This window comes from Poeciliopsis prolifica, unplaced genomic scaffold (assembly GCF_027474105.1).
Source record: "Poeciliopsis prolifica strain line A6 unplaced genomic scaffold, Auburn_PproV2 SCAFFOLD003, whole genome shotgun sequence".
NCBI lineage: Eukaryota > Metazoa > Chordata > Actinopteri > Cyprinodontiformes > Poeciliidae > Poeciliopsis > Poeciliopsis prolifica.
This window is the reverse complement of record NW_026562378.1, coordinates 4,748,359-4,774,734: the sequence shown is the minus strand read 5'-3', so window position 1 is coordinate 4,774,734 and position 26,376 is coordinate 4,748,359. Positions and strand designations below refer to the sequence as shown.

Sequence of the window (26,376 nt, the reverse complement as noted above, 5' to 3'; positions counted from 1 at the left end):
GCTATCCTGATCCAGGGACAGTCAATACTGCCTGCTTCTAGTACACAGCTGCTGGATTAAAAAGAAATCGCTCCTATTTCATGTAAACAAGCCAAAGCTTAAATATTAAATGAAAACGCATAAGTCAAGTCGGAGAGATGGATTTGAAGTAGAAAACATTTACAGTAGCATTAACAAAAAGGTTTTCACACCCTCCCACTGCCAATCTTGGCGAGGGTTTGCCGATCTGTGCTGCCCTCTGCTTTGCGCCCACGTCCCCTGAATCCTCTCCCCCTCAGAAAGCGACCAGGGACTCCAAATGTTTCCATGTTCAGCTTCTTCTCCTCCGCCCAGGTAGTTCTCCTAGGGAGGACACATTGGGCGAAAACTTAAAATTAAACAAGCACAGAGCAAACTGGTACTATTGCAGAGTGACTGCTTGTAGTACCTGGGTTTAGGGTCTTCTGAGAAGTTGTCGAAGAAACATTTAGCTTTGTTGTAATACTTCTCTGGAAGAGTTTCCTCCTCTAGCTCATGCTTCGAGTCCTGGTCCTCCCCAGAGACCAGTTTCTCACCTGCTAAACAAAGAAAGATAGTCAACTTCCCCCCCCCAGATTTACCAATCTGACAACCTAAAAACTTACCTTTAGCCTCCTTTGTCAGATGATCTTTAAACTGAGCATTCGCAGTTTCAAAGTCAAAATCTGCCTCAAACTCCAAAGCTGTGACTTTAGAGTTTTTCGCCAATAGCTGGCCACGACTTCTGGTCCTGGTTCTGCGACTGCCTACGAATGTGCATCAGAACCAACTCAAATTTGACCGTTTTAAACTGGCCACAACTTCACCCTGGAAAAAGTGTTCCCCAGTTTATTTCCTTCTGTCAAACGAATTATCACGTCAAGTTGCTTCTACCTGCCTGAGACTTAAAGGCTTTACTAGAGCGGTAACCATGACGTGTAGAGTGCAATATACGGATTTTTCTTTCCCGTTTTTAATGAAAACCTGCTCCAAAACTGCTTTGTTTTCACACCGACGCCATACCTCCACAAGGCATTTTAAATTTGATGGATTTTTCTGCAACACACACCTTTCCAAAATAGTGTCATAGCTTAACCTGTAAGTATGTCAGACGTCACAGAAAGCCTTACCCAAACAATATATTATATTTCTGTGATCGCTTTACGTTCACGCATACAGACCTGTCATGAATGGTGTAGCTTTTTTTTGTCGCATTTTAGAATGAAGTATTTGTAAAAAGGTTTTTGCAGAAATGGTTAAAATAAGAATGAGGATGTGCCCACCTCTGAAACAGAGGAGCACATCTTAAATCTGACCCTTTATTGTTTTCCAGTGTTCTGGGGGGGAAAAAAAAGGAAAAAAAAGAAAAGGCATTTCATACCTTGTTTTTGTCTCGTTTTCTCAACAGCACTTTGCCCTTGTACCTTCGCAGCAGCTGGTTTTGATGCTTGACCTGAAGAGCAAAAAAATAAGAAAAAAAAAAAACTTTTCTAAGTTGTTTGGTGCAATGACAGTTGTGTCCCGGTTTCAGAGTAGATATTTATTTTAATTAAACTAAAAATGGGGAGTTCACAAGTGATCTAAACTGGAGCCATTCATATTTATTTTTTTTTCTGTGATTGTCATGCGTGATGTGAATAAAATTTGGAGTCATTTGTGAAAGTTTGATTCTGCTTACTGGTGGGAACATTCTCCTTCTCAACCCGCGCAGCATCTCGTGGGGGGCCCCTGGAGGGCCGAACAGGAATCCTGCTCTGCGGCGGGGTGGGAGCCTTTCCCCTTCTCTGTGTGGCTGTGGATAAAGGTACGGTTTGAACCGCCTGCTCCACCATAGGAGCCCTCCTGGCTGCACCGGGAAGTCCTGGCACTAAGGGACCAAAAAAAAAAAAAAGAAATGACTCATATCCAGGCACATAAAAAAAAAAAATCTAAATCTTCAAGATGGAAAGTTCTGTACTTAGGTCTAGAGCTGCATTGTACTGCTGAGTCAGCAGAGAGCCAGCAGCCAGTTGGTTAAAGGTGGGCATCATTTCTCTGTATGGACTCCAATGTGGGTGGTATCCAGAAGACGGGCCCATGGATGACTGAGTTAAAATAAATAAATGCTAAATTGCCAAGTAAAATTTTTAGGGATAAAATTCAAAACTGGAAACGGAGCAAGCTTACCCAACCAATTTGAGAGAAAGCTTATTAAATAGAGCAGTCAATTTTAAGTTGATGCAAACGTAAATTCTGGAAGCAAAAATTGTAAGTACTTCTGGTTCCCGATTTTAAAGCCCTTTTTTTTTGGCGTGTTTGTTCATCCCACAAATTAAACATGCCCCTTCCCCACCTTCTTCAAATCAGACAAAATTAAGAGTCGATCAACTCGCCTACATTTGTACAGCAAAAAAAATGTTTGTGCTGCTTTGGCTTTGAAAATATGAATGAAAATTTAAAGGTCAGAAGGTCAACCAGCCCCCTCACTTTTACTAAATCAAAATTACCTTCAAACTTTCATTAAGATCTTCAAAGCCAAAGCAACAAACAAACAAAACAACAGACGTTGCTGCACAAACATTTGACACCAGCTCTGTCCGATATGAATACGGTTCCTCCCTCTTCTGCATGCGGGCCAAACAGACTGCCAGGAAAGAGTCAGAATAGGTTCATATGGACGGAGAAAAGAATGAGAGAGAGAAAAAAAGACTGCATTTCCTTTCTATGTAAACACTGAACATCGCCTTCAATGTTTGGGTTAACAGTGAAGTTGGTTTGAACCAATTCACAATACACTGTCGCACATACCTGAACAATGGCAGGATCTCGGGGTAGTCCGTGGTGTGGTTTTGGAGGTTCAGACACGGTAATATCTTTGATGTCACTTCCTCTGAATATTATGTATTCAAATATCTCATCTTTTGGAGGCACTGGTCTCTCCGCGTGCCGGTCCTCCGTACCGAAGGATTTAACTGGTTGAAGAAAGCGGACGTTTCTTTAGCACGTACTCCCAATTAACCGACTAAAGCTGACAAGAACAGGAGTTAAGAAATAGAACATAAAGCTACTGAACAAGCCGTGCTTTACACATACCTTTGGCCAAAGCAACGGTGGACCTCTCGGTGTCCACAGAAGACAGTATCCCTTCATATCGAATCTGGGCCTTTGAGATCAAACTTATCTTACTGCCAATATAAGGAGTTCCTCCTCCGGCACTCATGTTTGCAGCACACACGGGTTTTTTTCTTCAAATGAAATAAACGAAGCAATAAACAACAAGTGGATAAATGGCTTCGAACAGACAGGAACTGCTTTATGTGCAATTACTGTGCACCTGCGGGCTTTATAGGCTGAACGTGCACTCAGATGAACGAGCCACCTGTGCCGAAGCCAGGGGTTGGTTTGTTTAACTCCCCGGCGTACACCGGCACGAACGTCAGGAAACTATTTAAGTCAACGACAGACATGGTACAACTCTTGTGAACGCAGCCCTTTAATGTTGATGAATAGAATGTAAGAAATTGGCATAACTTTATTGTTTTAGGCATAAATAAACAAATAGTGACACACTGTGTCTATTGCAAGATTAAAAACAGACTTTTTAATTCTCTGGCATTATGGCTTCACAGATTGGCTCTGCAAAGCCATATACAGAGTCACTATATATACTATATATACTATATACAGAGTCACTATATATATATATATATATATATATATATATATATATATATATATATATATATATATATATATATATATATATATATATATTTATTCATGTTTGAATTGTATATTTCTTACTGTTTTGACACTATATAAATTAGATTAAATGTGTTTCAAAACACCGTTGTATCAAGTAAACAGGATGCCAGTTAATTCTTAATTCTACTATTTGTGTCGTGATTTTATGACATGTAGAAAGTATCTTTTTAGCTTTCATTACAAAATCATAGTTATTCATACTAATTCATACTATTAAAAACTGGTTATATTTCAAGTATTTGTATGTACTTTTTTTTTTTACTTTTGCTTAAAGTATATATATAAAAAAAACCCAAGAAGCTACATTTAAAAAGTCAGAATCTCCTTCCTCAGTCAGTGAAGTACTGTTGAGTCCAACAGAGGAGAAACGTCATTCCACGACTGTACTAATATTCAAAAGCATAGATTTGAGTTGCTTCCTCCACCAAAAGGTCGACTCCATTGCATTAACAGGGTGTGAAATATGTATGGAATAACTCACAAAAACAAACATCTGTTGGAAATACACTGCATGATTTTCTACAGAGTATATTATCCCAGCTGAAAAGAGGTTCTGCATGATTTTTTTTTCAATAAACAGAAAACTTATGCAGCTGACAGTTATTTTTTGTTTGTTTTCCAGGCAGGGCTAATCCTAATCCTGTTTTTAATCTGCCCCTGGATGCAGATTAAAAACACATATTATAATTTACTAATAAGAGTTTTGTCGTATTAATGCTTTAAAACACGAATATAACATTTATTGTTGTGTGTATAAAAGTCAATGCAGAGATGCTCAGCGACAACGCTCGAGACTAAACAGTCATTTTTTAAAAGGGTGGGGCGTCTTTATACGTCTCTGTACAACCGAAACCTCATTTCGCTGCAGCCATCTTGCCCGGTGCATCCAGTGTGAATAAACTCTGAAATTTGAGTATTACGCTTTGAGCAAACCCAGGTATTCATCCACCAAAGGTCACAGGGTTGAATTCTGAGACGGATTATCTGTAGTTTAAGACAAAGTATGTTTTCTAGAATGAAAAATTCGGTGAAAACACATCGTCCCGGTGAGATGTTATACCCTCTTCTACTTCTCCCGGAATGACAGCTGAAGCCATTGGTACCGCCTTTTAGCAGACGGAGCAGCCAATCACCGCTCAGAGAGCTCCCCGGTCTGTGGACTTTTGGCCGTTGTGCGCAGGCGCACGTCAGTTAGTAAGTACCTCACTTTTCAGAAGCTCGCAGGAGTGCGAAGATGGCGGTTGGCCCCAGTCTGCTGGATGAACTCTTTTCACAGACGGGGGAGAATAAAGCGGTAGTTTGCCATCCTCCACGGTCTGTAGAGTCACAGCTGTCCTTGTTTATTAGTTGGAGTTGGCACGAGGCAGCCGTTAATTACATGGTGATAGTTCCGGGACGGGGGGGTAGTAGCTCGAGCTAATGTCCAGCTGGGACTTGGTCAAGACGGTTGCTAAAGCAGGTACGCTGTAACTACTAATGTTGTTTTCCTTATTTGTTCTCGGAGAACACACGAGAAGCAAGCGCCGGAGTTGGCAGAGAAAAGCAACAGACGTACAGTAGTCTTCCCCCATCACATTCGAGCGTGTGTTACTCCCGGTTAAACTAGTTGAAGTGCAGAGTGGGGGGTTAGAGGGGGGTCTCCGCTTAGCGAGTTCCCAATGGTTCAGCCATGGACGCATCGACAGGCAGCACCGACACCAAAAGGGGACACGAGCCGGAAAAACCACTTGTTGTCGGTGACGGCATAAGTTTCCCCCCTAACCAACCGGGGAAAGTGGCCTCATACTCTGTGCAGACTTTTAATGGGAGCCAAACTATGAACTCTCACAATTCAGGAAGCGTTGCCCCTCTGGAGGGGGCGAAAGCGACAAGTGGCACTGGCAACAACAGCAGCAGCAGCAACACTGTGATATCAGCCGCGGCTGTCAGCACCGGAGCAGTGCTGTCAAAAGAGCTGACCGGCGTCTCGTTGCCCCCCTCGTCAAACAGCGTCATTCAGACGCCGCTCGTGAATTCGGACGGTGTTTCCGCTGCGAGCCAAGCAGCAGGACCCACGGTGACACCGCCTATGCAAACCGCCGGGTCGGGCACAACTTTGAACGGCGGCAGTACCGCGAGTCCCGCCGCGGCTGCTAATGCAACGAATCTGACGGGTATTGGCAGGCAAAATCCGCCGGTAAACAACGGGCAGCCCGTCAGCGCGGGGTCGCACATCATTAAAGCAGAGCCGCCAACGACGATAATCCAGTCCGCGCCGCAGCCCGCCGCCGCCGCCCCCGGCACCGTCAGCGCTCCCAGACCTCTCGGCGTGTCAGCCGCAGGTGCGCCCGGGATCACGACCCAGATGCTGGCTCCGAGGCTCCCACAGGCCTCACCGGGACAGCCCAGTGTTCACAACATCCAGATACCCCCGGGTGAGTGAGGCTGAGCTGTCATTTAGCATTTCGTAAGTTATCGCAAGTTTAAACCCACATTTCTGAACTGTAACCATAACGCTTGTCTTTAAAATAAACACATAAAATAATAATGACATAGTAATACACAGACGATTTGTTACAAAGTGCTTCACAAAATAAAACAAACAAAAACATCAAATCAGTGACGCAGCCCATCATAATTCACACTAAAATAAAGCATAAAATCCTCTTCTAAGTTTCTTGCTGTTGCTCTCACACAACTTCCTGCTTCGCTTCAGGTATGGTGCTTGTGCGCAGCGAGAGTGGGCAGCTGTTGGTGATTCCTCAGCAGACTCTGGCCCAAATGCAGGCGCAGGGAGGCATGGCGCCTCGGACCGCCACGCCAACGAATGTGTCTGCGGGACAGGTATCTTCGGTTTGGGGTTTCGGGAAACTGTCTGTATATTTTAATCCAGAAGGAAACTGGTAAAACAGTCCAGTTGTTAGTGTGTAACTACGTGTTTGGTTTTTTTTAGGCTCCTGGAACCACAATCATCAGCCGACAAGTGTCTCCGGGCGCCATCATCCGACCAGGCTGTCCGCCCCCAGTAACACTCGCTGCGACCACTGCTCTTCACAGAGCGCCTATCCTGCCGGTGTGTAGATTCTCTCTATGTACAGTACACCACAAACTTGTTCTCTTTTAATGTTGTGGTGCTTTAAAATGAAATTTATATTGTGTATTATAATCCCCAGACTTACAAGCAAAGGACTTAGTTCTTGATGTCTCATTTGCACTTAAAATTTACCATTTTATTGATGTAATTTGCCATAAAACTTTTGGCCTGAGACCTGATACCTGGAATTTACTTGACATTTTTCGCAAACAAATACAAAAAAAAAGAAAATGCTTGTTTTTCTTTGTAAAGTGGCTCAGTGTCAGTCAGATTTTCTGAACTTCAACTGTCTAGTCTTGTTATAGATTCTCAAATGGATTTTGTGGAACTCCAAATGGTACTTTAAACAGCTGCTCCTCTGACTGTGTTTTCTTAGATGTTTAAGACTTGGAGAAACTGCACTTAACGGGGTTATTGTGAAGGCAGTCGGTCGAATTTAATGTAGAGGTTATCAACGTAAAAATGGATAAATACAAAAGCTAACCACACTTCAGGCCTTCATTTGTAAATAAATGTAAAATCCATTATCAGGTTCCTTCAGGTACTTTGTGTTGTGAAAAATACATTATTGAAAATTGTAAAATAAAAAATAAATGAAAATGTCAGGGAATGTGGATACTTAACTAATGTATTATGCACCGTTTAAGCAAACCAAAGCATAATGTGTATTTACATAATTGCAACATAACGTATTTATTATGCATTCTACCCAATAAAAAATATTGCCAGGTACAATGCATGGCTCAAAACTGCTAATTTGCATTCTGCTTTTGCATTGATACAATATGTGTGAATGCATAATTATTAAACTAAATGCAGTACCGCACCACAAGGCTGCAGTGGAGAAACAAAATTGCGAAGAAAAAACATGCTTGGTTTGCTCTGTGGAGCATTTTACATGCTGTGCTGTAACAAAATATATTTCTAACCAACTACGAAGCCTGTGTCAAAGTTTTGAGGTTTTCCTCTACAGGCTTTTATTCTGATTCGTTTTCTAAGACACACATTTGCTTGTTTTTGTCTCTTCAGAGCTCCGTAGGGGCCACAGTGCCAGGATTGGCCCCGAGAACGCTCACTCCAACACCTGGGACCACAGTTACCTCTGTAACTGTGAGCAAGGTAAGAAGTGCTCACTTCAAACACGTCTTTCAAAAGGGCTTTAGGGGCAGTAGTCCAGGGCTCCCATTTCCTTTTTGGGAGGGGGGTGGTAAGGGTTTGCACAAACTTTTATTTTTTTATGATTTTACAACCATTTACTGTATGTAAGAGTCACAGGCCTACATCAAGTGAGTTGTAATGATATTTTGGGATTTTGTTTTATGAATATAAACAGTACTCCAGTATTAGCAAATGAGAAAATAATATCTTTTTTTTTGTTTGTTTTTTATTTTTTGGGCAACAGCTACTGGTCAACGGACATAATAAATCCAACATCATCAGTTGATATCATCAATTTATAAATACGACTAAAGATTAATTCACTATAATTTTCATCAGCAAAATAACTTTTCTGTAGTGGATAGGGCACCAAAACAGTTTCCAGCCCAAGGGCCCACATCCGTGTAAATCTGGCCATGCACACTCATTTTTTTGTGAAGGTCGCCCATCCTGTGACGTACACCATTGTCATTTTCAGACTTCAGGCTCGTTTAAAATGCGGATTGTCTCTGTTTGCCGTAGGAGACAATGGAGAATGTAAAGAAATGCAAGAACTTCCTGTCTACACTGATCAAGCTGGCATCCAGCGGGAAACAGTCAACAGAGACTGCAGCAACTGTGAGGGAGCTGGTCAAAGACCTGCTGGTGAGTGTGCTTCATGCAGTGACATTTACGTTTGCAATTGTAAGAAATCCCCAGAGAAACTAACAAAGTAAGAAAGCATATTCACGTAAATGTAAACCCTTAGATTTTTTATGTTTTCCCAGGAAGACAAGCTGGAAGCTGAAGAGTTCACCAGCAGATTGTACAAAGAGCTGAATTCCCCACCTCAACCATACCTAGTGCCTTTCCTGAAGGTGAGAACGCAGACGTACGTCTGTCACGTTTAAACCGTTTAGCCAACAGCAGCACACTTTAAGGTTGTTGCTATGCTACGGCTTCGCCTTAAATAATTTGCCTTCTTTTCTTAATTTGGTAGCGAAGCCTCCCAGCCTTGAGGCAGCTCACCCCAGACTCGGCAGCTTTCATCCAGCAGAGTCAGCTTCCTCAGCCGGCCTCAGTGGCCATCTCCTCCACCTCCGCCACGCCCACCACGGTGGTCCTGGGCAGCCCCGGCCCCCGCCTCACGACTCCGGGCAGCAGACCCCAACTGCAGCCGACAGTCAGTCAAGGACAGACAACATCGCTGGTAACAAAGCACAGCATTAATTTCAGCGTTTCAGAGCGGTTACAGTGTAAAACCTGAAGAAAGTCATTCCACACTATGATGACTGTTAATGAACCACGTCGACTCAAATGTCTTGCCTTTTGTGCTGAAATTTGTGCTTGTGAAAATACTCAGTGGGCATAAAAATCTTAGTTTATCATTATTAAAAGTGTAAAAATATAAAATAGCTGATGATAAAAACAAAATAGTGACATTTTTCTAGAAAAAAAAGCCCTAAATTGTTTCAGAGCCAAAGCATTAAGTGTCTCATGTTTGTGTAAATGAAAAAAAAGCATGTAACTTCTCAAATCTGCAGTATTCCTTGTATTGCAGTCTGGGTTTAAGCAACGGGCCACACTGAACAGCCCAGCTTTATTAACTCATTATCTTCAAACACCTTCAGCTGTAACAAACTGTACATGCATTTTTCCAGTGCAAAAGAGAAACAAATCTCTTTCTTCAATCTGAAAAAGCCAGCAGGATAACGAATAAACCTATTGACCTTTTTTTCCTTTTGTAAGTCTTAGGAGCGGTTTTTGTCTCACAGGCTACATGTCTCTGCTCTTACTTTTTCTGTCTGGATGAAAAGCTGCAGGCAGAACTTCTTGAGGACGCTGAAAACATAACTCATTGTTTTAAAATATTGCAACATTATCAGTTTGAATTCCTAAAAAAAAGGCTTTGGCGAGAATGGATGCTGAAACAAAAAAACCTACACTCAGTTTAAGTTATTTTACTAATATTTCAAAAAATATTAGCTGATTTTATTCATGTATGAGCTCTAAAATTTGTGATTTTCAACATGTAGGTCCCGACAGTCCAAATTGGCCTAATCTTAAAGGAAAATTAATGAAAACTTCAAGTAGAGGAGCATCCTAATGAACCGGAGCAATGTAACTGCAGCTTGCTACAGTTGATTATTTCACACTATAATAATCTGCACCAGCGTTAAATTTAGGATGCCGCCATCTAAATGTTTCCTCATTTTAGAAACATTGTTGAATGTGACATTTTCAATGTTTAACTCATGTTTGTGCTTGTCTTCTTGGCTCGGGGTTAATGAAACCGTTTCTCCTGAAGCTGTTCTTTCTCTCGTCTCGAATCAAGCCGAGTTAAACACAAAAAGAAGGGGAGGGGTGGAGAATAGTTAGTTTTATTGAAAATGGTCGGTGCACAGCTGGTGGGAGGGAGTGAACTATAAAAAATAACGTATGGCCAATCTCTACTCATCACTCTATAAGCATCTGATGAGTCCAGAATTACAATTGTGTATTTTTTACGTGTTCTTTGTTAAGTAGTTTTGAAAGGTAAAGGTATATAGCACATTTTCAGCAACAAGGCAACACACAGCGCTTTACATGAATTAAAAGGAAGTACAAACAAAATAAACCAAAGAAAGAGCGAAACAAGAAAAAGTATCTGATGGTGATCTAAAGTATGTAAGCTTGGTGCTCCGGTTGCTAAAGATCCTCTGGTCTATTTCTATTTCTAGGTTGGAAGAACAGGAGTCCAGAGAGTAGTCTAATAATGTGGATTCAAAGTATATAAACTAGATAAACTAATATACTCTTATTCAGGGTTGGTAGATAGGTATGAGTAAGTATCCTCTGATTTTATTTCATTTTCTGGGTTGGAAGAACAGGAGTCTAACACGTAGTTGCTTAGGTAGTTTTTCTGGATCCGAAGTTTGAAATGGGGAGGATAAACCACATGCTTTTGCCATCAATAGCTGCCATTTAATCTGGTTATAATGTGTGGGTATGAAATCCCCCTCAGGTTCTCCAGCCTCAGCAGCAAAGAGCAATGCTGAGACCTCAGGTAACCCTACCAACCGCCCCCATGATGGCTCTGCGGAATCAAACCCCGGGTCGCATCATGGTGGGACAGCAGCAAGTGCAGCTTAAGGAGATGCAACCAGGTGAGGCCCTGACCAGGCCATCGTTTTGTTTCTGTGTCCTTCTGCATCCACGTAGTTTATTCTGTCATTTCTCTCCCGCCCCCCGCTGTCCACACTGCAGCGGTTCAGCTGAGACCCGAGGTGACACTTGTTTCCAGGCAAGTCTCCGCCATCGCCTTGACACAGGCACAGAAGAACAAGCTGAAAGAAGCGGGTGGCACTTTCAAGTGAGACGCCTCATTGCTTTTTCTGCTGTTGACACCGTGCCTTAAAAGCACAGACGCCCTTTGAGCATTTTCAAAACAGTGTCGAGTCACAACCCGCAAATTATTATTTGGGGTTTGGTCATAAAAAGAAAAGGTTATAAGATTTCTACTGACTTCTTCAGGCAGTAGAAACTCTTTTTTTAAATTTATCACTCAAATTATTTTAGTAAATCCGTCTTACACAGAAGTTGTTGAGGTTTTCAAGCTGGAATGCAAAGATGAACCCAAAGTGATAGAAACCGTTTCATGTAATAGCCCAACACGAATGACATGAAATGGGCCACATTTGTGAAGTCGAAGAAAAAATATACATGTTTCAGAATTATTTCTGTAAATGAAAATCTGAAATGTGTCTCTCACATTTCTATTTAGCCTCCTTCAATTCCTTTCACTAATTATTACAGCTGAAACCTTTAAATTATTGTCCAGAAACCAAAAGCCGTTGGAAAAGCATGTATCAGTCCTCTTTTTTAGTAGGTTTTATGTTTTCTTGTTTGTTTTAACGAAAAAATAAAATGATTGTTCGTTCACATAACCAAAAACTTTCTAATTCAGGTCTTCATTAAACATTTTAAATTGTCATAAACAAGTTTCAGTCTATAACTGTTTTGTATTTAGTTTCATTCATCTTCCTGTTAACTTTGGCAGAATTGAAGACAAACATTCCTACAGCATGATCCAGTAGGGTTGACTTTTCGAATGTTAATCCGCATTGAATTGGCCTTCAAGGTCAAAATTATGTACTACCTCATTACATTAAATCTATATAAGATGCATTATAAAGTTTGCTAATGTGTTTTGCAATTGATCTACATAACTCTGCACTCGCCATCATAAACAGTTCAGTCTTAACATAGTTTCATGAATGTAAAATTATTGCAGAAAAAGCAAATGAGTCTTGCCGAACAACAGTGACTGTCAGATACTGTAACCACCACACGTCTGCTTCTGCATCAGCAGAGATGACGACGACATCAACGACGTGGCCTCCATGGCGGGAGTGAACCTATCAGAGGAGAGCGCTAACATCCTGGCAACTAACTCCGGACTCGTCGGTGCTGTGACGCATTCCTGCAAGGACGAGGCCTTCCTCTCCTACGCCTTGCTGCAGAGGAGAATCCTGGAGATCGGTGAGGCTCTAGTCCTGCCCGACCGTACGAGACCCTCCCGTCGGTCAGCCTCTCACCGCACCGTTTGTTTCGTCCTCCAGGTATGAAGTATGGCGTTACGGAGCTCGGCACCGAGGTGGTGAATTACGTCTCCCACGCCACCCAGCAGCGACTTCTGAACTTACTTGAAAAAGTCTCCCATGTAGCCCAGCAGAAAAACATCAACTTCAAGGTTTGCTGATGAATTATAGTCAAGCTTATTAGCAGAGTGCATTTCATCAACAAGGCAGCTCAAAGTGTCTTATATCATAATATGAAGCATAACCATTACATTTTGTCAGATGCCATCATCAAAAGAACCATTACATGTAATAAAATGTTGATCAGTCTTCCATTTACCATTGATCAAAAGTTACTTTAAACAGGCAGCTTTTTAGCCGTGATTTAAAGGAACTCGGTTTGTTCAACATTCACGGGGCATAGAGGTTTAATGCTGCATCTCCACCAGATTTCTTAAAGGGACAGCTTCATTAAGCTTCCCCTTTAAGACGGCTCATCAAAAACATACTGAGTGTTGCCTTCATTCTTTCATGCATGTTAGATAAATCCTTTAATCTCCCATGGCAACCATTTTGCTGTACAAAGCACCTGAATGGACCGAGCCGTCCCTCCTCTGAGATGCAGATTCCGATCAGCTCTCCCTTGTGACTTTCTCACTCAGCTCCTTTAGACTAGCCAGCAGCAGTTAGCAAGCACCTGATGGAACTGCCGAGATCATTATATAAGTTCCTTTTCAGAGCAACGCTGATAAAACATTGTTAAAGGGTTAACAAAGGAGCCATGTTGTGATAACTTCCTGAAGGAGGAGTTTCAGGATCTTCTGAAAGAGAAGGAGGCCCAATTTCAAGGCGTTAAATGATGTCTTTTTTTTTTTTTACCTGACTGAAGGCAGCAGTTGCTTGATTGTGCCATAAATGGAAGAAAATGAAAACATAACCCGGCTTTAAAATGATTACCGGTATGTTCAACATTGACTGCTTCTATATCAATGGCGTCTTTTAGCAGGAGGACGACAGCTACGAGCAGAGCAGTGACGTTCGGACTCAGCTGAAGTTCTTTGAGCAGCTCGACCAGCTGGAGAAGCAGCGAAAGGAAGAGCAGGAGAGGGAGATCCTGCTGAAGGCAGCTAAGGTACGCCAACGTGACTCTGAATAACCAAACCTGTCGCTTTTCTTCGTTAACACACGTGTGCCTGTTGTTGTTTTTAGCCCCCATCACATTTTTGTGTTCACCATAAACAACTGTCTTACATGTTTTGCCTTCATCCGACGTTTTAGTCACTCAACAGCTTTTCGGTTGACCCGAGAGCGCCGTACGGTTTGACCCCAGGGTCAGCTGGGATTGATTTATGACTCGCAATCAGGGAACCCGCTGTCATCAAGTGTCCTACTTGGTATATGGGTTGAATTTCTAACGTCAGATTTAGCCACATGACGTCAAATAGTTAAAGACTCATAGATTTTAGTTTGTTGAAGCCAGAATGTGTAAAAACTCGTAAGCTTGAAGAAAACAAACCCTCTCTGTGTTCAAAGTTTACATTTGAAGACTTCGGGTTGTTGCTGTTTTGTTAAGAACAATTCAGGGCTTCAGGACTTCACATTTGAAGTGGTAAATCCCTGCTCTTGATACTGGCTTATTGTAGTTGGTGAATTTAAATCCCAGCATGGCACTTTTGTTAACCAATAGGAGCTGCTGTGTCATGAGGAATGTGTGCATTTAATGAGGTTTAGGTTGGTCACAGGGTTTTAAATTGTTGGTTATATTCATGGTCAGTAACGGCTTTGAAGCTTATTCTACATGAACATATTTCAATGTGTTATTGAAACATACATTTATTTAGGTAAAAAGTGAAACCGGGGTTTTTTCTATTAATTTTGATGATTGTTGCTCACAGCTAATGAAAATCCAGTTTCACAGAAAATTAAAAAGGACCAAATAAAAAGAATTTCTAAGAGAGATTTATAGGGCTGAAACTAACAATTATTTTAGTAATCCATTATTCTGATGATTAATCTGATTGAAAAGATAAGTAAAAATGGGCTGTAATGGTTATGTTTTTACACTAGAAATACATTAAAGGAGCCAAATAAACCAGTAGTTCATTTTTTCAATAAGAAAATAAACATTTTATTGCCTGAAATGAAAATGAAGTTTACTAAATGATTTCTTTAGTAAATTTGAACTGGATGATGGTAAATTTTACCACTAGATGTACAACTATTAATCGATTGCTAAATTGACGATTATTGATTAATTGGTTCAGCTCTAATGGTATATCCATATACTGCAGTCTATAGTTCTCTATACTCGTGGCTTATTTTGTTTTTGAATGACTTTCATGATACTCAGAGTTGTTTCTAATAGAAATCAAGGCAGCCGTCTCTCAAAAGGAGTATCAATCTAAAAATATATAAATTTTGCGTTTTTTTTTTTTTACGTTTTGATAAATCAAAAATCTTTCAAATACTTGTATGTAATCAGGACAATCCTTTTGATAATCCCTAATTTGTTGGTTTTCACTTTATTAATTTGTGGTAATACGCTCTAACATTTGTAGATGTTGAAAGGCCTCTTTCCCATAACCCTAATCTCCACAAATCTTCAATCATGCTTAAGTAGACCGTAGTGATACTTGTTATTGCCATCATTTTGCACATATTGTATGTCTGCTTACATTTCTGTCTTTACCATAAACAGTCGACTTAACGTGTTCTGTCTACAACTGTGACTCGGCTGGGGTTAGATTTAACAAGTGGTTTAAAGTGGTGCAACATGTCAAACTGATTATTTAATAAGAGCTTTTAATTGACACCACTTGCCTTTTAATTATCTTGTGCAAAAGTAAGTGGATTCTTTTTTTTTTTTTGCCTGATTTTTCTTTTTCTAGTTGTTGCAGTTACATAAGCGATATCTTAGTCTTTATGCTTTGCTGCTGACATCAAACTGCACTTGAAGTGCCTTAAAGAACCAACTGGACTTTCGATAAACGACTCTTGTTCATGTCGGTCTTTCAGTCCCGTGCGCGGCAAGAGGATCCTGAGCAGCTGCGTCTGAAACAGAAGGCGAAAGAGGTAGGAGTTGAGGCGTAGCACGGTCTGCAGGTCTGTCCGTCACGTTTACGACTGATCCAGTTTCTGGTGAGCGTTTGTGTGTGTTGTCCAGATGCAGCAGCAGGAGCTGGCTCAGATGAGACAGAGGGAGGCCAACCTGACTGCTTTGGCAGCCATTGGGCCCAGGAAGAAGAAGAAGAACCTGGACTCTCCATCCTCGTCTGCTTCGGCTGAGGTAACAATGAAGTCGATAATTAATGTTTGCACGATTTATGCCTGTGCACCTGCAGCAGCCACGGCCGGATGCATTTCTGGGTCATCTCTCTCTCTGTTTTTTCCCCACCTGTCCTGTTTTTATTACTGCAACATCAGGGAAAAACTAAAAAGGATTAGTTGGGAAATATTCTGTAATTGTAAGAGTTATTATTTGACAGCACAACTCAGCCATAGTTTATCTTTGTGCCTCGATGTGTAAAAGAGATGTTTTTGACTTTTCTCAAAGTCAAAAACTTTTTATGCATTTAATTAATATCTAGTAAACAAAAAGTGCCATATAATTGACATTGATAATTGTAAAATGATTTCAGTTGCAAGTCTTTTGAGGGATGTTTCCTCTTGTCTTTGAAATCTGGAGTCTTTTAGACTTTTAGAGGACTATCTATGCTTTTTTTTTAAAACAGACGTCATTTTGCTCGTAATTCAAATTGACCAGATTTATGGATTGGACAAATGCAGCTCCTCCAGAGCAATTTTGCGTCGGCCTGTCATCATTCTGTCACAATAACAAATTTTGCTGGACCATAATTGATGCCAGAAAGCATCACAATAAACAATAACGTTGTCATTTTGAGAACATTTTCAACTAATATAATAATAAGGACATACTAATGCAAGAACCCCATCTCAAAAATCAAGAACATTTAACACTGGAACTGAAAAACATTTTAAATATTCAAAACAACTAAACAAAACAGACAACAATAATTAAAATAGATGATGAAGCACCTGAAACCATTTAAAAAAATATGAATCATTCCTCTTGGACAGGGAAACAGGCAAAAGAACCAGGTAGGATTTTTATATGAAAAAAAAGTGCAAACTAACTACTTCATTGTTTTTCAAAATGGCGGCTTTGGGAAGTGTCTTTTAAAGATCATTGTCCAAGATGAAACGATCACGCTCATTTTTAATTTAGCGTACGTTGAATCGATTTATTGCTTGTTGTGACAAGATTTACCGATCACAAAATAAAATTTAAAAAATCACACTCAAGTTTGAGGTTGCAATGCGATTGAAAGAAATGAGATATGAATACTTTAGCAAGGCAGTGGCGTGAACAGAGCCTTTCTGGGAGTCACTGAGTGTATTTACAGCTCCAGTTTGAAACATTCTTTTTGTTAATGGTTACAAATGTTAGCGCTGAGAGTCGAGCCTGCTTCCCGGTGGCTGTGTCAGTGATGGAAAGCTGAATTTGTAAGCAGCTGTCATCGGCAGTCCTCGCCAACTGCTCAGAGTCCCAAGCAGAGAAACCTGCAGAGTGACGCCTCTCGTCAGGTCAAGCAGAGCTCTGTTCTCACTGCAGCCATCAGCTGACTCCTGTAAACACACATCGCATTATAACGAGTTTGATTAGTACGTCTAATGGAAGGACACATTCATTTAGACTTTCATCCTTTATTCTCCCTGTTCTTGTGAAGAAAAACGTCTTTCTTTTTCTTTTTCTTTTTTTTTTTGAGGAAACTGTTCATTGGCCTTTGAGAATTTGCCCTTCATACTCCTTTTAGTGCAGTTTAATGTTACAGCTAACGCTTTATGGCATACTTGGAAAGGTGTCACTTTTTTAAACCAAAACCCGTCACACCCACTTCTCACCTCTCACTAAAAGGCGTTTAAACATACCTCTTTATTACCTTCTCTCTCCTTTAAATGGTTTTACTTCTGCTTTGCCAACATAATCATTCGTTTTGGTTGCGCTAACGGTCTTTATGAGCTCCCTTGCTCATCGCTGATCAGTGTAATCTGCTTGTCTTTGGACCGTGGGTGGAATCTGGAAGAGAAGTGTGCTCAGAAGAACATGCAGGCTCTACCCCAGGGAAAGTCCCGGCCATATGGTGCTTTCTGTCCAAACTCTCAGTTTGCTATCTGGTGCTCAATTGTACAAGTAAAAGCTGGAAAAAGCAGAGAATCAGGGAAAATGTTTGTTTTTTTGTCACTCATTTCAGAAAGTGGGACTTGTGTACTATATGGATCTGCTACACATAGAGAAAAGCATTTTTCCTTGTTGCTCACCTATAATCAATAGGTGTTTCCATTACAAATGTGCACAAAACTTTGTCAATATTCTGCTAATGAAAAAAAATTAAATGAAATCACAATTATCTTGTATTTCCATTAAATAAATAAGAAATCCAATTAAAATCACATGACATTCATTTTGTTCATGCTATGAGTAATTTAAAAACACCACATCATCATCCTACCACTTCCTGTCGTCTTCTTTGTCTTTTCCGTCAGTAGTAACTACCTGTTGTTTGTGTGGCTCCTGCGATGCCAAAAAAGTGTTTTCAGTGCAATTTTGCGAAATACACAACTTTTGATAAAGTAGTGTATTTCATCAAGAGTAAAATACACCTGCTCAATCTAGCGCAGAAACTTTTCATTTCAATTTTTTATTTATTTACTTTAAATTGACATATTTTTGTGAAGCGGATACTTTTTAGATACTCATGTATCTATATTGAAGGCCTTAAAATGTCTCAGAGAAACGTAATACGGTCTTTAATATACTAGTCACATGTCTTAAATTATGTCTTCGAGGCAGAATTAAAGCTCAGGCAAAAGTTTGAGTCATTCACTGCACAGTTATGCACAAGTACGTTTGTAGTTGTAACATCAGCATCACTCACCGTTTCCTTCTTCCTCAACTTTTCCACATCTTCCAGGGATCCGGAACAGGCTCGTCTCTAACCGGCACCGCCGGTTCCTCTGGCTCCAGACTCACTCGGCAGCGCATCACGCGCGTCAATCTCAGGGACCTGCTCTTCTGCCTGGAGAACGAGAGATTTACCAGTCGCTCTCATTTCCTCTACAAGGGCTTTCTCAAATAGCCTTGATGTTAGAGAGAGTAGAACTAGAGGGGGAAGAGGGAGCGACGCGAGTGGAGAGACAAAAATGCTCTCACTTGAAAAAAACTCCTTTGGGTAAAAAGGAGAGGAGATGATCTATTTGGTGAATTTAAAGGTTCTTTAGGTTCACCTGCTATCATAAAATACAATCGTAGCCATACTGGAAGGCCTCTCTACCTCCCTCCTCAAGTGATACCTCTTTTCCTTCAGAGGAGTCGTTGACTAATGCCCCTTTATCTGCCCTGTGAAAACCTTTCTTTCAAGATGGTGCAAAAGTAAACCGTGTTTTATGAAGGTCTTGTTTTGTGTGAACAAACGACATAATGTACAATTGTGCACTGTATCATAGTTTGGTTTATTTTCTGAATATTTGTATGCAAGCTAGTCTTCAAAGCTATGAAAATCACTTGTGTTAGACAACAACCGGTTTGTTTATGATTTTCTTTTCTGTTGAATGATGACCTCGTTCTAGTTTTTGTCGATTTTTAGTTTGAACTCCAAACTGTGTAACCTGCTGAGTTGCCTTCCTAACTATGAATAAGCCATACAACCATTCTCACACAATTAACCCTGCTGTAAGCTCACTCTGTTCATCTCCATTACCTTGCAGCATATTTAAAATTTTCATCGTATTTATTTACTAAAAATCAAAGTTTAAATTAATGTTTAGCTATTTATTTATTATGTGAGGCTTCAAGTGTGTCCTATTGCATAAAGCTGAAAAAAGTTTTAAATAAAAAGTATGTCTACCACAGGATATGTTTGAAATGACATTTTAGATTTCAGATGCTTAGAGTTGGGTGTTCTTCATTTTAATCTGTCCTTTATGTTTAAACTTACAATTTATAATAGTTTTTTGAAGGCTTCTAACCTCTGTTGCTAAACCAAACCTCTTTTTCTTCTTCTTCTCCTCTTGCAATCTTATTTTTTGTTGCCTACCAACACATATTTTTACTCTTGCTGCAAGCTGACAGCGGTAATGTCACATTATTACTTTGGTGTGCTACTGGACAGCCCTTTAGGTCTTCTCTCGTAAGAAACTAGTTTCTTCTTGTATATTTGTAAATGTTTCATCTAAAGTTTTACATATGGTTTTGTATAGAATTGAAAATTCACACACACTGCACCAAGAAAATCTAAATTTCTCTATTGAAAAGTTTGAATAAAGGATGATTTTACATAGTCCATGTATTGATGCGTTTTGCTTTGCTTTTCACCAGGGGGCAGTATCTAAATATCTGCTGGATGTCTGTAGGGATTGCAGGCTTTGTACACAAAAAACCTAAACCCTTAACATCTGTAAAAACCACCTGTAGTTCACTGCACACGTCCCCCAGGTGTGTGTGTGTGTGTGTGTGAGATGGGCAGCAACAATCACTCGGCTCAGAACGAAACCACACGCACGCAGCCTGCTTACCAGTCTGTCCAACTCTTTGTTGAGTCGTCTTGTTTAAGGCTGTCCCCATTATCAGCCCCTGCACAGTGCACTGGCAACAGCTGTCACATCAGCTGCTAACATTCGCCATAATAAACCATTTGCTGGAAATAATTAGGCCCATTCTTCCATCGGGAAAGCAGCCTGATGGTTTAATGATTGGAAACGTCTTTTTTCCATGTGTGTGTGTGTGTGTGTGTGTCTGTGCTGCCCATTAAAACGGAACGTTACACAGCTCATGAAGAAGGATACCCGTCCTTTTGACATCTCAGATTTTGTCACCGCAAGCCTAAAAATATACATCATAGGGTTTTTTTGTTTGTTTGTTTTGATAGACCAAAACCATAAGTGGTGCTCAATTGAGAAGTGGAACACGGGTTCAGGGTTTTCATTACTGTTTGGAATTAATATTAAGACATTTGACATGCACAAAGTCTTTCTGACATATTTCCTACCAGCTTAGCAAACATAAAGATTTCCAGATTTTCCAGGATTTAGATATTGACTTTAACTGGACCATTCGAGCACATGAATGTACTTTCATCACCTATCAACTCTTAACAGGTTAACTCTTTAGTTCCCTCTCCATTCCATCAACTCTGACCATCTTTCTTGTCTTTGCTGAGGAAAAGTCTCCCCACAGTATGATGCTACTGCCACCATGTTTCGCCAGCGCATTAGGGCCACTGCAGATAGAAAAAGAAGAGAGGAGTAAACTTCTGAGACACAGCTCAGAAATGTTCTAGCAGAAGAACTCAGAAAATTTCTCAAACTGATTTCAGATTTTCTGAGTTAAAAAAAAAAGAAGTTGAAAATGTGCAGGGAATAAAACCTGAGAAGTTCTGAGATCAAGCTAACAAATTTTCCAAGAGAAAAATCTCAAGAATTATTCAGAAATTTTCTCAGATATTGAATCTTTTCTTTGTCCTATATACAATGACCCTAATATGCCATCATAGTTGAATATACATCTTACCTGACCAGAGCATTTTTTTTCTTAGAGATGCAACATGCATTATTTTATTTTTTTTTATTACCACTTTTCCATAACTTCTGGTTTATCTGAGCATGCAAGTTATTCTGACAGATGTGATTAAAAAAATGAAAGCCAAATCACAACGTTAAATACGTTTACGGCGCGCGCGCTCCCCGTCAATGTGGAGCTTTCCATTTCCTTCAGGAAAACACGCCCGGTGGCCACTAGATGGCAGTACTTCATTCCCTTTGTAAGGCTTAACTGTCGCTGACAGAGTCGTTCTCTTCAACATTAGGTTATAATGGCGTTCACCATTCAACACTTACACTTCCCTTCACTCGTTAAGCTCCCAGTCTGCTCGACTTCGCTGTGAATAATCAATCAAATACTAAATAAATAAATAAATAAATAAAAACACCGAAGAAGAAGAAAGCCGCCCCGGGGTCTCACTCTTTCTGGTTGTGTGGGAACCTCGTCGAGGCCCCAGAGCCTCTCGGGGCGTCAGGACTCGACGGCGGCGGGGGACTCAGGTAAGGCCCCGGCCCTTGTGTCTCGGCCCAATCCAATATTTTTCCTGGTAATCCTCCCTCCCGCTCCTCAGCCCTGCTGCTCTTTTCCGAGTTAAGTCTACATAAGCTCCCACTTGAGCGCCAGAGGCAGAGCAGCGCCAGGGACGGTGCGGTTGCCTAGTGACGCCTCAGTCGCTCGCACCTGAGGGTGTCGGGTAAACACCGCGAGCCTGCCAGAGGGAAGAGGGGACGAGTGACGTCACCGGCGCCTCCTCCCGCCGTGGCATTTATTGCCAAAGGCTTTCATGAGCGTCTTGCACTCAGCGTCGCCGCTTCCGCTTTCACCCCGGGGTGAGATCATTAATGAGGATCACGCACGGTCACGTGCGTGCGCACGCGCGCGTTCTTTGTTCTCAGTTGTCACTTTCGTCAGATTCCAAGATGGGATTTGACTGATGTGATCTTTCCTCTCAGTGGGGCCTTTCTGCTGCACTTCCGCGATAAGCTCTAATCTAAAACAATCTGCCTTTGTTTGCTCTCACAGAGAAACTCATCGCGGCTTGCACTTTAACTCTGATTGCAGCGCCATCCCTACAGCTTTGTCAATGCTAAAACTCAGATCATATTTTGCTGTGATGTTATCTTTGCAAGCCGGTGAATAGAAAAAATAAAAATTAAAAAAAATCCATTTGCAGTCGCATTCGTGCTGTGAGACAAATGCATTGGTCGTCGCTAAATTGTTTTATTCCTTTCAACAGCTCCTTGCCTAATGTTGATTAAAGCCGGGGGCTTACGAATAAAAAGTCTGCTGGAAGGAGTTCCAGGGAGGGAATATGATTGAGGCGAACTGATGTGGCACAATGCGATCCAGTCAGCGCTCTTTATCTTCCATTTGGATGCACAAATCCAGCAGTCCGGAACCACTTCCATTCCCCAAACGGAATTGAATGAAATCGTTTGGAGCCCACCGACAGGAATTAAACCCTGAAACATAAAACCGAGCAGCAGTTCATTAGCTCCCGCGTCCCCACGACTCTGTCTCTTGTTCGTTTCTGGCCCCCGTCCCACCCGGGTTAATGTTGACTTCAGGACTCTTTTGTTACGAGGTCGACTGGAGCTCACCGCTCAGGCCAGGAGAGGCTATAATAAGGCCGGTGTTTATGACCGGCTGCTGGAATGGGGTTTGGGGGCGTTGCTGAACCTGTGAGGTATTGATGCTGGGGTTAATAGCCTGTTGGCCTCTTTAATGGAGCTGATTCAGGCCAGGCAGCACACAGTTTCGGGCCCAGAGGATGAGAAGGTCTCCTCTCACAAAGTCATCTGTCGGGCGATGCGGGTCAGACTCCGAAATGCGCTGTGGCCCCAGCAGACTGGATGTACTGTGTTCTGTTGCAACATAAACAACGGAAAGTATAATGGATGGGAAGTAATACACAGTTTTCAGGGTTTTTTTTACAAGCAAAAATCTGAAAACAACAGCAGCATTGGTACTTAGCCCCTCAATACACTGCAGTAGCTAATGTCTGTGTCCTCATTGTATCATGACTATCTGCTTTTTCCTTACACATCCGCGCAAAACGTTGTCAACGTGCCGCTCATGTCAAAAAGCACCGCAATTTCACAATAGAGAAGGAACGCACTTAAAATCTGACACGAACAAGTTTGCTAACGTGATTAAGTCATTAAAATGACGTGGCGCCGTCGTCCTCCACCTACTTCCTGTCGTCTTGTTCTTCGTGGTTTGCCTGAGGCAACAGCCGGTTGTTGATCCTTGGATGTGAAAAAAACTTTCAATTGCAATTGTGTGAAATAAACCAATTTCAACAAGACCAAAAACAACACCCCATCCTAACAAAACTCATCAGAAGATGAATTTTACATTTTTTTTAATTTGATGTTTTCCATTGAGCAAATTTTACTTTTTAAATGTCAAATTGCACATTTACATGTTCAAGGAAAGAACAGGTGATGTTGTGGCTACTTTTGTATTTCTGTCTGTTGCGTTTGTTCTTGTCTTCTCTGGCTACAAAACAAATTCCCTCTTGGGTAAAATAAAGTTGATCTTGACTCAAAAAAAAAAATTGATCTTTGTCTAATCTGGCCTGCAAACACCTCCTTTGAAATGTTTCCTGTGTTTTCCCCACAACGCTTTATGGACAACTGCAAATGGAAATTCCTGTTTGCTTTCCCCATAACAATAGCTTTCTTCCTGCCAATCTCCCCATAATGGACAGATTTATGGAACGCACAACAAAAAAGCCATCCTGTCAAACGATTCTCTCACATGAAGTCTGGATCTCTACAGGTCCAACCAAAGCTACCACGGCACTTTGTGGTTGCTCCCCCTTGTCTGGTCCTTCTGTTTTGCTGCACAGTCACAAAAAAATCCCAATAAAGCCCAACGAAGAAAGCAGTTGTAAAGTTCAAGAGATGTGAGTACTTTTAAAAAGTCACCAGCTGGCCTCTTTTTTTTTTTGTCTGAATGTGAATGATTGCTGATTAGACAGCTGATCCTTCTGGGTTATAGACAGAGGGACAGACGAGAATGGAAGCTCGATTGCACCTTCAACACCATTAAAGAGGCTCTCAGGTGCATAGAAATAATCTCTCAGTATCAATTGAATGTGTGCAGCACTTTTCCCAGCAGGAGGGGAGTTATGCTTGGTCAACATGCTTGTGCTTGCTGTGTATAAGGAAGAGAGTATTAAGGGAAACCCCCCAAATGAACAGGAAGAACATTAGAAGAACATTAGCTTGTCCCCTTGTTCTACTCGTACAGAAGATCTGGACCTTGGGCTTTTGAGGACCAATTGCTTGCTTGAGGCGTAAACCCTGTTGAAGTTTTACATTCTACTCAATCCTTAACGTTTGCCTGACGGGTGATGATTTAAGCCAATGATATAGTTTATGGATAACATGTAGACTGCTTTATGGAGAAATTTGGAGCAAAGTCTGTTGCATTTGTGTTTTGGTGCCAGTGGCGATCGTCTCTCAGAGGGTTTACATTTAAAGGCGTTTTTGATTTATTTCATATTGCAGACATAGGGGCTACATGCATCTTTAATGCAAAAACACTATGCGAAGAAGTCTATTGCACAGCATTTCAAATCATCTGATTAATTATGCATAACTCACTGACGTATATTGAGCCTGGAGTTTTGCCTTATAGATGGCTACCTCTGCACTGTGAGCGAATGCTGATGTAGAACTCATACACTGTAAGGTCAATTAAAGTCCGATTGGTATGGGACCAATTATCACTACCTTGTTGATAATTGATTTTTCTTCCCATAAAAACAAACCACAAGTGTTTAGAAAGGATATTTGAGGAATGTGTCTGCCAAATAAGCGTCTACCTTGTAAAAACTTTAAACAGGCAGGCGGTATTATGTATTTTCCAGGCACAGGAACGATATTACCTTCAGTTGTTGCATGTCAGACATAACTTAAAAGAAAACTGACTTTGCAAAATATTGCACCTGGACTGCATAAAGTCTCTGTCTCTTTAAGAAGCTCCTAGTCTTTCTGACCCTCCGCCTTCAGGAAGCCGTCACAACATTCCTTCCTTTAACATTGTTTTTACCCGAGTCCCACCTAGTTTTATTTTTTTATGTCTAGTACAGTGTTTTTTAAACATCCTCAGTAAACTGTGTATTGTTTCACTTCTACTTCAAAAATATCCACCATTCGTCACACGGAATCGCAGTGAAATACATAATAAATAATAATACATTTTATTTGTGGGCGCCTTTCTGGACACTCAAGGTCACCTTGCATTATTTGGTGTAGCAATGTGAAGGCGGTCCAAAAGTTACGGGGAGAGGAGACTGTGAACCGATTTGAAAGTGTGAGATGGGAAGCCAGCGGAGCTGTCGGAGAACAGTTTTGATGATACGAGCGGCTGAATTTTCAGCCGATTGTAATTTATGGAGAGCTTTTCTGTGGCGGACCAAAGGGAAGACAATCACAGTGACCTAATCTAGAAGTGACCAGACTGTGGACCAGAGCAGCAGTGGGAGAAGGACGGAGACGATGAAAGTAGGCTGACTGAGTGATGTTATTGGCATGGGAGCCAAAGGAAGAGGCTGATATCCAGACTCTTGACCTGAGGGGAGGGAAAAATGGAGGAGTCATTAAGTTTACTCAGTGTTGATTTGGTACCAATTAAGAGAAGTTTAGTTTTATTCCAATTCACATTGAACGTTGGGGTTTTTAAAAGATTATCTCCTCCACATCATAAATAACTACTCGTCAGGTGGCAGATACTTTCTCCAGGAGGAACATGAAATCCATTCTGGTGCTTTGATCTCATTGTAGACAGACTCCTGAAATATAGCAGAAAGCTGAGAGCTGTGTCAGCAGAAAAAAAAAATAATAAAAAAAAAAAGAAACCCACCCAGCCAGCAGAGCCCGTCCATCCAGGCCCGTTCGTCTGTGGAATAACAACATAAACACTAAAATCACCAACGGTTGATCACGCAGCCGGCGTCCCAGCCAACATCACCACCGTGGTGTTTTTGAAATTGAACTGTTCTCTGGATCAGCCCAGGAGACTCCAGAGAGGAAATGGAGTAAGAGAGAGAGAGAAAAAGGCCACGCTAGGACATGTTTGAAGAGAACTTTATTTACAACACGCGAGGCTCTGGCTGGAAGCCAGCAGCATATGGCAAGCCGTTTTAACATAAATTCGGTTTTGCCGCCTTACATTCCAGATATCTCAAATTGTTTTATGACTAGACATTTTTGCAATTTAAGATATCTCTAATTATA

The 26,376-nt window shown here is 41.1% G+C and overlaps 2 protein-coding genes and 1 long non-coding RNA gene across 7 annotated transcripts; 1 reads left to right on the top strand and 2 right to left on the bottom strand.

The window, feature by feature from the left end:
• Window positions 1-155: 155 nt before the first annotated feature.
• Window positions 156-5,013, bottom strand: LOC129357443 (protein LSM14 homolog B-like). Of its 3 annotated transcripts, none has more exons than XM_055026685.1 (8): window positions 4,944-5,013; window positions 3,070-3,221; window positions 2,785-2,948; window positions 1,955-2,081; window positions 1,676-1,864; window positions 1,379-1,450; window positions 428-764; window positions 156-342 (listed from the first exon to the last, which is right to left on the bottom strand). In XM_055026685.1, the coding sequence occupies exons 2-8, from the start codon at window positions 3,194-3,196 to the stop codon at window positions 186-188; spliced, it is 1,173 nt and encodes a 390-aa protein (XP_054882660.1). In that variant the 5' UTR covers window positions 3,197-3,221; window positions 4,944-5,013; the 3' UTR covers window positions 156-185. The 3 variants fall into 3 exon arrangements, with proteins under 3 accessions (XP_054882660.1, XP_054882661.1, XP_054882659.1); XM_055026686.1 differs by lacking the exon at window positions 4,944-5,013 and having other exon boundaries at window positions 428-554; window positions 624-764; window positions 3,070-3,336; XM_055026684.1 differs by lacking the exon at window positions 4,944-5,013 and having other exon boundaries at window positions 3,070-3,332.
• Window positions 5,014-5,181: 168 nt separating this feature from the next.
• LOC129357401 (transcription initiation factor TFIID subunit 4-like) lies at window positions 5,182-19,868 on the top strand. Of its 2 annotated transcripts, none has more exons than XM_055026682.1 (15): window positions 5,182-6,155; window positions 6,437-6,564; window positions 6,674-6,793; window positions 7,844-7,933; window positions 8,495-8,617; window positions 8,740-8,829; window positions 8,952-9,161; window positions 10,956-11,097; window positions 11,198-11,303; window positions 12,303-12,472; window positions 12,553-12,683; window positions 13,514-13,642; window positions 15,526-15,582; window positions 15,674-15,796; window positions 18,504-19,868. In XM_055026682.1, the coding sequence occupies exons 1-15, from the start codon at window positions 5,411-5,413 to the stop codon at window positions 18,666-18,668; spliced, it is 2,529 nt and encodes an 842-aa protein (XP_054882657.1). In that variant the 5' UTR covers window positions 5,182-5,410; the 3' UTR covers window positions 18,669-19,868. The 2 variants fall into 2 exon arrangements, with proteins under 2 accessions (XP_054882657.1, XP_054882656.1); XM_055026681.1 differs by having other exon boundaries at window positions 12,300-12,472.
• On the bottom strand, window positions 16,763-21,799 carry LOC129357479 (uncharacterized). 2 transcript variants are annotated; one of them, XR_008605501.1, is made up of 5 exons: window positions 21,548-21,799; window positions 18,468-18,608; window positions 18,042-18,103; window positions 17,461-17,729; window positions 16,763-17,157 (listed from the first exon to the last, which is right to left on the bottom strand). It is a non-coding gene; the product is annotated as an uncharacterized LOC129357479 (long non-coding RNA). The 2 variants fall into 2 exon arrangements; XR_008605502.1 differs by lacking the exon at window positions 18,042-18,103.
• Between the last annotated feature and the right edge of the window lie 4,577 nt (window positions 21,800-26,376).